This window comes from Lynx rufus, unplaced genomic scaffold (genome assembly GCF_022079265.1).
Source record: "Lynx rufus isolate CCGP_SWC_20201006 ecotype Redwood Valley unplaced genomic scaffold, mLynRuf1.p SCAF_3, whole genome shotgun sequence".
NCBI classification, from domain to species: domain Eukaryota; kingdom Metazoa; phylum Chordata; class Mammalia; order Carnivora; family Felidae; genus Lynx; species Lynx rufus.
This window is the reverse complement of record NW_025814845.1, coordinates 126,513,551-126,526,553: the sequence shown is the minus strand read 5'-3', so window position 1 is coordinate 126,526,553 and position 13,003 is coordinate 126,513,551. Positions and strand designations below refer to the sequence as shown.

General features: G+C 40.1%; 1 protein-coding gene across 1 annotated transcript in view; it reads right to left on the bottom strand.

Annotated features, from left to right (window-relative positions):
- Nucleotides 1–4,781: 4,781 nt before the first annotated feature.
- The window catches only part of PRSS48 (serine protease 48), a 70,040-nt gene continuing 61,818 nt past the window's right edge, over nucleotides 4,782–13,003 (bottom strand). Inside the window, 7 exon segments of the mRNA XM_047092288.1 lie at nucleotides 4,782–4,927; nucleotides 4,930–5,056; nucleotides 7,141–7,307; nucleotides 8,218–8,329; nucleotides 8,376–8,467; nucleotides 8,470–8,516; nucleotides 9,953–10,122. Coding sequence (XP_046948244.1) covers nucleotides 4,782–4,927; nucleotides 4,930–5,056; nucleotides 7,141–7,307; nucleotides 8,218–8,329; nucleotides 8,376–8,467; nucleotides 8,470–8,516; nucleotides 9,953–10,122 — 861 coding nt within the window.

Below are 13,003 nucleotides of genomic sequence, written 5' to 3'. Positions count from 1 at the left end.
AAAATAACCACTGTTGAAATAACATCAAAATACAACTTGCACATTTTATTATTTTGAATTCTTTTTCCATAATGTCCCCATATTTTGTGGGTGACTTTACAATTTAGTGAAATATAGAAAAACGTGTGATTACTTGAAGAAGTTCATTTGTTAACATTAGTAGAAGATCTGGGAAATAACTATATAACTTCCCCCCCACTGTTAGGGAACAAAATTGTGGATTGGATTTTTAGCAGCCTCAGTGTACTGCTTTATTTGTTAAATGTGACCTTAGCAAATCCCACCTTAGTTAAATTCCTTAAGATGTGAAAGTGAAAGTTGGAGCATATTAAATCAGATATTCCAAGGAATAAAGTATTCTAGAAATTAAAATCGATTTTAAAGCAGAAATGCTGCTGAGCCCCCCTCTAAAACAAGGTGTAAAGATGTCCCTATTTACTTTTGACCCACTGGGTCATTTGTGGTATCATTGACTAAATTTGTTAACAGTAAGTACTTGACATTTTAGTTCTGTGAATACAAATGTTTATTGATTTTTTTTTTCCTTCAGTAATGTGTACCAGGTGCTATGTGATATATTGGGTTAAACTTTACATTTTGTGTTTTAGCATTTTTAAAAAAAAATTTTAAGTTCTTTATTTTGAGGGAGAGAGAGAGAGCACAAGTGGGGGAACAGAGAGAGAGGGGGAGAAAGAGAGAGAGAGAGAGAGAGAGAATGAATCCCAAGCAGGATCCACACTGTCAGCACAGAGCCTGATGAAAGGAATCCATGAACTGTGAGATCGTGACCTGAGCTGAAATCAAGAGTTGGATGCTTAACCGACTGAGCCACCCAGGCACCCTGTGCTTTAAAAGCATTTGGAACAAAATGTATGTAGTTAGTTTGAGCCTTTTTTTGAAATACAGTCATAAGAATTATTTACAATATCTTAAAGAGTCCTAAATACATTACAGACTTTCTGTTTAAAAGGAGAACAATTTCCTGTCGATTAACAAAAAAATTTTTTTTGATACTTATTCATTTTTTTCAAGAGACAGAGTACTAGCAGGGGAGGGATAGACACACACACACACACACACACACTCACACACTCACACTCACAGATCTGAAGCAGGCTTCAGGCTCTGAGTTGTCAGCACAGAGTCTGATGGGGGCTTGAACTCACGAGCCATGAGGTCATGACCTAAGCCAAAGTCGGATGCTTAACTGACTGAGCCACCCAAGGGCCCCTCCCTGTCCATTTTTTAAAAATAGCTTTAATGAGATATGATTCACGCACCATATAGCCCCCCCCCATTTCCTATTAATTTTTAAAACCACTTATTAGGGTCCTTTCCATACCTCCTTTTTTTTTTTTTTTTTAATGTTTATTTATCTTTAGAGAGAGAGCACATGAGCAGGAGAGGACAGACTAGGCCACCCAGGTGCCCCACTACCTCCTTTTCTTAATGAATGGACAGAAATAAGTGGATTAAGGTTTATGAAAGAAGGGTATTCCAGGTATAGAGGACAGGTAAGATAAGGCCTTGAGGTAGAAGTGGGATGAAGTATTGAGAAGAACAGTGGTCTGGGTAAGAAGGAAAAAAAAATAATAGGAAGTTAAGTAGGTGTCTTAATGATGAATTATAAAGTAGATGGTAAGAAACTCAGGATTGTGTTTTTCTTAACCTTGGTTGGTGGGGCTCTGTTGAAAGGGTAATGCAGATAGAGAATAGGGATAACCCACAGCCTTAAGGGAATCAAACCTTCTTCACTGATGTTCCAGGGTACTGTATGCAAGCCCTCTAGTGTTTTGCTCATTAGTACATTGCTATCAGATTCTCATTCTCTCTGCTTCTTGTCTAACTCTGCAACCACCTGACTACCCTCTCTACCATTGTAGCCCCCTCATGGTTTCTGTATACTCCCATGAGCTGTGGTATGGGATTTTCTATTCTTTCATCATTCCCCTGCTCTTAGCCCTCCAGTCCCTTCTCACTGCACTGAGAATAAAACTCGGAGTCCTTACTGGGGCCTTCCAGGCTCTGTAGGACTTGCCCTCAGCACACTCTCTGGTCTCAGTTCATATTCTTCTCGCTCTTTGCTCACAGTGTTCCAGCGGTGACCTCTATGTTCTTCCTCACACACATCTAGCATACTTCCAGCTCCAAACCTTTGTACCTGCCATTTACTCTACCTGGAATGTTCTTTCTCAGGTTGTTGTTGTTTTTTCTGTCCTCCTTTATGCAGGCCTCTGTGTAATGTCAACTTTTTAGATTTCCCTGGCCCCCTATCTAAAGTGAAATCCACCCCCAACAGATTCCTTCTCCTGGTTAGTCTGAATATGCATCAGCTAGGATGTCAGCATGCACTCAGCAGTATTAAGTGCCCACTGGGTTCTAGGCACTGAGGATACTGCAGTACATTCAACACACCGAGCCTGCCTTCAAGGAGCTTACGTTCCACTGGGGGAGAGGGACAATAACCAAATGCAAAATAAATGTTTATTATAATGTCACATATAGGAAAGTCTGATAAAAATAAAAGAGAAGCAGATAGAGGTCATATGGTCGTCTTCTTTCAGTATCCCTTTCTTTCCCCTTGGATGGGCTGATCCCTCTAAAAGTTTGAAGTTTTACTTCCTGGTTCCTGAGAAAAATTGTGCCAAATCCCATGCTGTAGAACAGGTGCTTCCTGAGGCTCTGGAGAAATGATTAGGAAGTAGTATTTTGGCTTTCTTGACCTTCTTTATGTCCTTTTGCTGTGTTGTCTTGGCTCATACATTGTGTGCTTTCTCTTCATGTTTTGATTTTAGTCTGTCCTTTCTCCTGTTTTCCTTTCTTGCCCCTTCTTTTTCTCTTCTACTTTTTTCTCAGTTGCCATTTTGCTTTGCCCTCTGTGTCATTCCAGAGGTTGTCTCACTTAAATTCTTGCCTCCAGAAACCTTTCAATTTACCTCTTTTACATGCTCTTTTCTCTCCTTTGTTTGTTATGGGTGAAGAGATGTGAGAAAGAGAACGAGGCTGAAACATTCTTTCCTTCATTCTTTAATATTTGAAAATCTGCTTTGTGTAAGACATTGTGTCAGGTTCTGGGCTACCTCCATAAACAAAATACCCAGGTTCTCAGCTGGGGAAACAAAGAGGTTGGTGATTATTATTCATTCATTCATTTATTCAATAAATATTTATTGATACTAGGATACAGTGGTTGCCAGAAACAAAAATTCTTATGTTTTGGTAAGACACACATTAAGAAGACAGTTACACAAATAATAAATTATAGCTGTGTTGAGCCCTATGAAGGAGGGTTCCATAATGCTATGAGAATATGTAATGGGTTTGTTCTGGTCAGGAGAGATGGGGACAGCTTCCTTGAGTAAAGGTTGAATTGAGATCTGAGGCATAGTAAGAATCAGCTAGGCAAAGACAATAGGGTAGAAGGATTAGCAGATGCAGAAGTCCAGGGCTAAGGTGGGGTTTGGAGCATTTGAAAAATTGAAAGGATGGAGAGCAGGGTGGAGCACTGCTGAAGAAGCAGTCTGGGTTTAGAACCTGCAGAGCTTTTGTAAGCCCTCTTAAGGGTGTCGTCTTTATTCTGTGAGCAATAAGTTGTTTTTGAAAAAGTGCTATAAGCACGGGAAAGGGGGGAGAGGAGTATTTAAAAATCTTTATTTTTTACACTGGTCTGAATGCTGTGGAGAATAAATGGGAGTTGAGCAAGGGTGTAAGTGAGAGAAAGGACGTGGGAGTGCCAGTTAGGAGCCATAGTGGCAGTCTAGAAGAGAGATGGGGTTAAGGGCTAGCAAAGATTTTAAGTGTCCAAAGCTACCCTCATTTCCTATTAAAGGTACTTATTTCTCTAAAATACTTTGTTTTGTTTTTTCAAAAAATTGTTTTTGAAAGTTGATTCACCATGAAAGACACAGATGCAGTAAAACTTAAGTTCATTCAAAGGAGAAATGAAGGATGTTATTTAAATAAGGGATGTGAATGGAATTATCCTACATAATCTAGGATAAAGGTGACTACTGAAATTGAGTGTGTAACTTAGCTCCGGGCTCCTGGAAGCCTAGGCAAAGAAGGAAATGGGATGGTTTAGCAAAAAGAAGCATGCTAGTTCAACAAGAGATGTAATCCTGCCCTTATGAAGCATGTAAAGTACTTTATTGTTGAAATAACATTAAACAACCTGGACAGGGTGCAAATTATTGAAACCTAAGACCTCGGCTCTTGAGATCATGGCATTAATCCATTTTTTTGGTAGTAGGTCACATTGGTATTTCCAAAAGTAAAACTCAGAAAAATACAGAGCTGATTTACATATGCACATTTTTTATTCCATCCTTTGCTACATAAGCAAAGTATAGAATAGTAGAGGAAGCGAGGAGTATAGACAAGGTAAGAAGCCCATAATGCCAACCAGGGGCACAAAGTAAACTCTTAATATATTTCCTTGAGGACTTTCCCTTTTGCCTTCACAGATACTTTTTCTCTTGCCTGCTTCTCCACTAGCCATTTTGTGTTCATAATTACTTATTTATAGAAGGTATCTTTCTTGCCTTGCAAGATTCATAGGGACAAAGAATGCCATGTACAGAAGTGGCAGCCTTGTTTCTCAGCTATTCGACCTCTAAAACATACTTCCAGAGTAAAGAACCTCAAAAACAAAATAATTTCAAATTATTTTAATGAAGTAATCAAGAGTTCCCAGTGACTCTCCTGTGAGTTTTCTGCTCCTGGGGCTTAGTCTGTATGTATTCCCACCCTAGCCCTGTACTTAGAGGCTTTAGCTACACTGTCTACTCTCCTGGTAAAATGTTAGGCGCAAAGGCACAGAAGGGTCCCAGGAGAGCTAGAGAGAGCAGTACAATAAGGAACAGGAGGTCAGATCAGCCCAAATCGTTGGCATCCACGACCTCAGCTCTTGGGATAGTGGTCTTAATAATTTTTGATAGTAGATCACACTGGTGTAGACTCCAGGGAGAGATGTAGCACAGCCCGTTCCCCAGCTTACCAATCCTATCTGGATCCATACACCATTAATATGACATCACAGAGGCCCTCCAGAATCACCCTAAGGAAAGATAAAGTTCATGAGTGTAGTGAAAAAGGACCTTGAAGAGGAGAGTGGTCACAAGACGTGGAGAGTTCCTTAGAATGGGGCAGTGGAACCCATGGAGCTGGAGAACTCTGGAAGGAGCTAGACTTGTTACTGTATCAGGGAAAGATCATGGAGGGAATTCTAAAATCATGGAATTTGAGATTGGCAAAGACCTTAGCTAAATTATAGCCATAGTTTCAAAATACTCATCTGTGATATAAAAGAGAAATTAATGTGATGAATTTTTTCCCTTAAGGTAAATTTACTTCATTTGAATGAACTGTCCTTATTATTCTATTCTTAGGTTCTTATTGCCTTTTTTTTTTTTAGTGTTAAAGTGATCCTTTCTTATATAAAATGATAGTGATAGTAGGTGATGGTATGTCTCTCAATCTTGCTGTCTCTTTTCTAACAGCTTTATTGCAATATAATTCATATACTATACAGTTCACCCATTTAAAGTATACAATTCAGTATTTTTTAGTACATTCAAATGTTGTTCACCCATCACCACAACCCATTTTGGAACATTTTCATCACCTCCAAGAGACCCCATACCCATTAATAGTCACCCTCATTTCCTCCCAGCCCTAGGCCAACTGGTAATCTTTCTGCCTCTGTGGATATGCAATTTCTGGACATACTGTATAAATGGAACCTTATAATATATGATGTTTTGTGTCTGTCTTCTTTCATTTAACATATTCATTTCAAGGTTCATCCTTGTTGTAGCAGATATCAATGCTCCATTCCTTTTTATGGCTTGAATAATATTCCATTATATGGATATCCCACATTTTGTTTATCTAGTCATCAGTTGATAGGTATTTGGATCATTTTTTCTTTGTGGCTATTATGAATAATGCTGCAGTGAACATTCATGCAAAATTTTTTCTGTGGACATATGTTTTTATTTCTCTTGGGTGTCTACCCAGAGTGGAATTCCTGGGTAATATGGTAATTCTATATTTAACCTTTTGAAGAACTGCTAGACAATATTCCAAGGTGTATGAAGGTTCTAATTTATCCACATCCTCATCAACTCTTGGTTATTATCTACCTTGATTATAGTTATCCTGGTGGGTGTGAAACCATACACGTTCCATTGTTGTTTGATTTGAAGGTAGTGAATATACAGATAGGATATCAAGAGATACAGATATCTGTTGGCAGAGATACAGAAAAATGTGTGTGTGAGGAGAAAGAGAGGAAGAGAGAGGGAAAGGAAATGAAACCAAATGGTCATTCTAGGACTAAAAAATAAAATATCTGAAAGAAAAATTTCACTGGATGAACTTAACACTAAATTGTAGATGATAGGAAGAAGAGGCAATGATCTTGAATATAGATTAATTTAAAAAAGTATCCAATTTGAAGAGCAGAACTAGGTAAAAATAAAACAGTATCAGAGACTCTATGTGAAAATATCAAAAGGTGTTACTTACATTTTTCTATTTCAACCAGAAGAGGAAAAGAGAGAAATGAAGCCAAATATTTGAAGAAATTGCGAATGAAAAATTCTCAAGTTTTGATGAAAGCAAAAACCAAAAAATCAGTGAATCCTAAATAGGATAAATACAAAGAAAATCATACCTAGCACATCACAAACTTCTGATAATCAAATATGAAGGTAATTTTATTGAAAAGAGCCATAGCAAAACAACACAATGCATTCATTAAGTGGAGGAAGACACAAATGATGCATGATTTCCCATTGGACACTTACGATCAGGAGACAGTGGAATGACATCTTTTAAGTGTAGAGTGAAATGTTCTTACTCGAAAAAAAAATTAAGTTGGCAATTCTGTGTCAGCCTGCTAATATATTTATAAAAATATACATGTCTGTGGAAACCCAGTAACCAATGGTTTGCGTTTGTCTAGATCAAAACTTGAAGAGATTAAATCAATCGGTAAAGGTTAAGTGACTTGTTCAGCATAACACAAGAATTATTGTCAGACCCTTTGTCTTCTAATTCCCAATCTACTGTTGTCTACAGGAAAACTTGGATCTAAATTAAGGCCTCCTTAAAAAAACAAAAAGAGTGAACCCTAACCTTGCAGCTATCCTTCTTGTTAGTTGAATGACCAACACATATCTCATCTTCTTTGATGACTTGGTCTAACTCTGGCAACATGGAGCCAGTTGGGTTGTAGAGTTCACAGGCCTGACAGGCAAAGATGGTTATTTTTGCTTCCTGGAATGTGGAAGGATAATCACTATCTGTAAAGACAGACAGGAATGAAAGGAAAAGCAATCTGGAAAGTGGCAAGGACAACATTCAGTTGTGATTTGTGGAAATCCCTGAATGGGAATCCAAAAGCAGAATACAATCATTTTCTTTTTTTCTTTTTAAAAATTTTTAACATTTATTTTTGAAGGGGGCCAGGCAGAAAGAGAGGGAGACACAGAATCAGAAGCAGGCTCCAGGTTCTGAGCTGTCATCACAGCCCAACGCGGGGATCCACCTCCCAAACAGCGAGATCATGACCTGAGCCGAAGTCGGACATTCAGCCAATTGAGTCTCCCAGGTGCCCCCTCACTTTCTAATCATATTTATTAGTGGAAGATTTTTTTTTTTTTTTGGTAAAGCTAATCTAGAACAATGAATGATTCAAAATTATTTCCATTTGTTTTAATGTTTTTCTAATATGCCAATGTGGGGTATTCCTGGTGTTCTAAATAAAGAGAAATTCTGATACAGTTTGATTAAGTAAAGATGTGAGTATTTGAAGTACTCTAAAACTTCTTGCTTTCCCATTCGTCTGCTCCCAGATCACTTCTTGTCTTCACTGGGAAAGAGTTGACACAACACTTTAAAAACAGATTTTCACAAACACTAGACTCTCCAAACTTAGATCAGGTTTGTTAACCTTTGTTTCAAAGAGGTAATTATGTGTTCAAATTGTTAGTATCTGTTCTTGCAGCTATAGCTAGACTCTAGGCAGGATATAAGAGTAAATTAAGTAAGCATATGTGAAAAAAGACATTTGAAGACTTATATATAGTATCAATAAGTTGGGGTTTATTAAAAAAAATAACTTGAAATAGTAATGGTATGCCTAAAATGCAGATGTTCTGAAGTGGGTACAAGAGGATGGTGGATAAAACCCCTTTCTCTACCCATTCTCACCTTCACTTTCCATAACCTTTTGCCATCCAGTCACCCAGCAAGAGCCTGGAAGTGTCAACCGCTTTGTAATGTGGGGCAAGCAGGTGGGCAGGATGAAAGAAGTAAAAGGTGACTCTAGAGACCAGTTTCTTTTTTTTTTTTTTTTTTTTTTTAGAGACCAGTTTCAACAAGGTGATGTCTGTAGTTATATGTTGAAATTGGGGATGGATAATAATTTTGAATACATGATGCTTCACACTTTGGTTTGAGTGGTGTGAATTGATCCCAGCCATACCATATATAACAAAAGAATCCAGCTCCTAAGGGGAAGAGAAAGGGAGAATAAAAGTGAAGCATGCTTAGGTGCTACAGCTGGTTGAGAACAAGCTGCCTATGTGTAGCGCAAAGTCTCTAGGTGAGAAAGGATGGTAAGAGACCCTAGAATTAACCAGGCTACTTCCAGCTTGTACCAGGGCTGGTTTGTTGCTTTTCTCCTTTCCTGTCTTCCTAACTATTCTTTCTTTTGTTGTCTCCTGTCTCTTGTGGTCTCCTCATATGTTTATGGCTAGAGTTTGATCCTGCATTTTCTCCCATTTTGGGGGGTTGGGGATTCTGTTCTGTGTTGTATCCCCTTTTTTCTGTATTCCATGTTTTCCTATTTTTCTCTCCTTTATTTTGATGAAGCACATTTTCCTAGGGCTTTCTGAGAAGGTGTGCATGAGAAGTAACTTTTTTTTTTTGAGAGGTAACATTTTTGCTGCTTTGTAGATTTGAAAATATCTTGTTTCTGTCCCACACTTGATCAGTACTCTGCATATGGGCCGAATTCTGGGTTGGAAATAATTTTCTTTCAGCATTTTGAAGTTATTGCTGTATTTCCTTTGAGCTTTCAGTATTGTCATTGAAAAGCCCTGCTGTTTTGATTTCTAAATATATAAGCTATCTGTTGTTGCATAACAAGTTACCATAAAGCCTAGAGGCTTAAAAAACCAAACATTTATCTCACTGTTTCTGTGGGTCATGAATCAGGTGTGAGCCTCTGGCTTAAGATTTCTCACAAGACTCTAATCAGGGTGGGCTGCCATCATCTCAAGACTCGATTTCAGGAGGATCTGTTTCCAAACTCCCTTATGTTGGCAGGCTTCAGGTCTTCACTAGCTATTGGCTGGAGTTGTTAGTTTCACACAGGCCTCTCCCTGCTGCTACTCACTGCGTGGCATCTTGCTTCTCTTACAGCAGTGGCTCTGAGAGACCGCTCAGATTGTGTTTGTGACCCAGAAAAACTTAAGATTCCCTGGCTGATGTTGAGGAAGTGATCTGGCACAAAGTAAGAGAAGTTTTTTTTTTTTTTTTAATTTTTTTTTCAACGTTTTTTATTTATTTTGGGACAGAGAGAGACAGAGCATGAACGGGGGAGGGGCAGAGAGAGAGGGAGACACAGAATCGGAAACAAGCTCCAGGCTCCGAGCCATCAGCCCAGAGCCTGACGCGGGGCTCGAACTCACGGACCGCGAGATCGTGACCTGGCTGAAGTCGGACGCTTAACCGACTGCGCCACCCAGGCGCCCCAGAGAAGTTTTTAATATAGTGCCTTTCTCCATCATTTCTTTCTCTACCTTTACATCCTATCCCTAGTCCAAGGTGATGTTGGATTTCCTTGTGCCTACCCCTCTTACCACTTCCATATGTCTGTTGGTTCATTCATACAGTCATTCAAGTATAGTATTTGTTGAGAACCTATCTGTGTGCTAGCCACCAGCTAGGACTCACATTTTTATGCAGTGTGCTGCTGTCAGTGTCCACTGTCACCGATGAGAGACCCTCCACAGACATGGGCCTGGTGCAAGTGCACAGTGACTGGCCAATGCCCTGCAACAGCGTCATGGCCACCCACGACACGGCCTGAGTATACGGGTCATCCACACACTAGAAAAAGAAGAGAGAGGCAAGTGTGGCACACTGGGTGTCTTGTTCCTCTGGTCCTCATCTTCTCATCATCCTCAAACTCCCATCCATTCCTGGGACCCAGGTCCTCCCAGCCTCCATCCTCCATCCCGTCCCAGTTTCAAACTCAGCAGTCTAATAAGAGACCACTCATCTGACGGCAGGTCTTTCTTTTTGGGAGAAGAGCATGGGCAAGACCCTAAGAAAGACAGCATATCTTTAATATATAATAATGCATCTTATGTCTGGATTCACTGAGAGGAGAGGCTTTCCACATATTTAAGTATGTGGGATACTGAAATATTTCTCAGATTTGTGTTAAAGGCCAAATTTTTAGAAACTTTTTATAAATGTCTGCCCATTAGTGTGAATCTTGAAAATTACACACTGTCTTCTTTTAGCAGCATACATGAAACATAACTTGACTTTTACTGAAGATTCAAGGTTGTCATCAGGAATATCAAGTATATTAGTTTGCAAACACAATGATGCCTTCAGATGCTTTTGAGGATTAGGAACTGTTTTCTTTAACTGAATTGGCATTTTGCAGTGTTACCCTTTTGCTGCTTTCAGCCTACCTTGCCTTTATTTTTATTTATTTATTTGAGAAAGAGAGAGAGGAAATCTCAAGCAGGCTTTATGCCCAGCCCAACACGGGACTCTATCTCACTACTGTGAGATCATGATCTGAGCTGAAATCAAGAGATGGATGCTTAAGCGACTGAGCCACCCAGGTGCCCCGGCCTACCCTGCTTTTAAATCACTGTGGGCCAGAATAATAAGTTAACAAGCTTATTCCTGAAATCACTGACCTGCGTTTATACTTCCAGTTCCCTCTGCTTGAAATGCTCTTTTCCTAGATCCTTGTAGCTAAGTCACTCACCTCCTGCAGGGCTTTGCTCAAATGACTCCTTGGTGAAATTTCCTTGACTACCCTGTTGAAAATTACAGCACACCTCCTGCCCCTGCACTCCGGATGCCCCTTTCCTTTCATAACCTTTATGACTGTCTAACCTGCTTTAAAATTTACATATTTAAATTTTACATTACATATTATTTAATAAGTGAATTGATTATAAGCTCCATGAAGGTAAGGATCTTTATTTTGTTTACTGCTTCACATACAGTATCCCCTCAGCACTTCCTCAGGACACACTGTTCATAAGTAATATCCCAAGGGTGAAGTGACATATTATTCTATATGATAACTTGTTGAACCAAAAACCTCTGCCTCTCCCCTCCCATGCCACCCACCCCAGAGGCTCACCCAGCAGAAGAGACAGTAGGAAGGCACTGCCAGCAGGGCCCATGTCTCTCTCGGTCCTCAGAATCAGAACTTCTTGTTTTCTGAACTCAGGCTCCCAAGGAGAGGCCAGCTGGGGAGCAGCCAGGGAAGGGTGACAGGACCAGCTTCACCTCCTAGATGAATTCCTCTGGTTCACCCCCTCCTGTCCTTTGGTTTTCACCTGGTGCCAGGCACTGAAGGGGCCAGACTTCAGAAATGCAGCCACAGACCCAGAGGGAGGAGCCTGGGCAAGGGGCTGGGGGGGGGGGGTGCTGAGGCGCCTCCTGTGTCCAGGGAGAGCAGGAGGTCTGTGGTTCCTGCTTGTGGGTTGGAGGATAGGAGCGGGGGAAGGATATAGTAGCTATCTGCACAGGGCAGGTTGGAGGGGATTGGAAGGAACAGGACCCTTTCTCTAGCAAGGGAATAGAAGATGGACAGGATTCTTTAAAAGCAAGAAATGGGAAAGAGGAAATTAACCCAGTACCTGGATAATTTTTCCTAATTTTGTTTTCATCTTTGTCAACAGTGTTAACCATAGAATATAGAGTAAATCATACCTTCTGGGAAATAGACTAAGAGATTTGTGTGCCGGGAGTTTATTGGAGACTGGTTTCAGGATGAACACCTTGTTGTGGGGTGGGGGTGGGGGATGGAAACAGGATTGGGCAGATAGAGAGTTAGTTGTAATTCACTTGCATATAGGCCACAGCCAATCCCACAAGTTGCTCTGGAGCTGGGATGGCTCTTCAGAGGTGTCTTGAATGGAGACAAGAAGGTTGGGCCTTTGGACTTATGCATGATTGGATGTAGACTGCCTGCAAGGAATGGGAATTACCTCAGGTGAAGTGCCTCTGTTGGCATTTCTTGGGATAGGACTTAGCTGTGAACTAGGAGCAGTCAACCTTCCTGGTTGCTAGGAGAATGCATACTTTAGTTCTGAAAGGTGATCTGGGTGGGAGGGAACAGCACCTTCTACAGAATTCTCTGTGCCCTTTTATGTTTTTGGTACCAGTTGTTTGTAGGGTACTAGGTCTGTGGAGGTGGAATTCAACAAACTATTGAAGCATGTTATTGCTTTCTTATAGCTCAGACTATTTGGGAGGATTGAAAGAAACACATGAATAATTAAATAATAGAAGACCAGAAAATGTAGCTATTTTGGTAAGGTTTATTCAGTTACAACCAACAAGACTCACTTAAACTAGCTTAAGCAAAGAGGAGATTACTTTAAACATATTGTTATTGGCTGAAATGTGTATTCCCCCAAATCATGCATTGAAGCCCTATCCCCTGGTACCTCAGAATGTGACCATTGAAGATGGTGTCTTTAAAGAGGTAATTAAGGAAATGAGGTCATTAGGGTAGCTTTAATCCAAGATGACTGGTGTCCTTATATAAAGAGGAAATTTGGACACAGACATATACAAAGAGAAAAATGGCTGTCTACAAGGAAGCTTGGAATAGATCCTTCCCTCTTGTCTTTTAGGAGGATCCAACCCTGTTGACACCTTGAACCCTGAGAAAACAAATTTGTTTTTTAAGCCCCCCACTCTGTGGTACTTTGGTATGGCAGCCCTC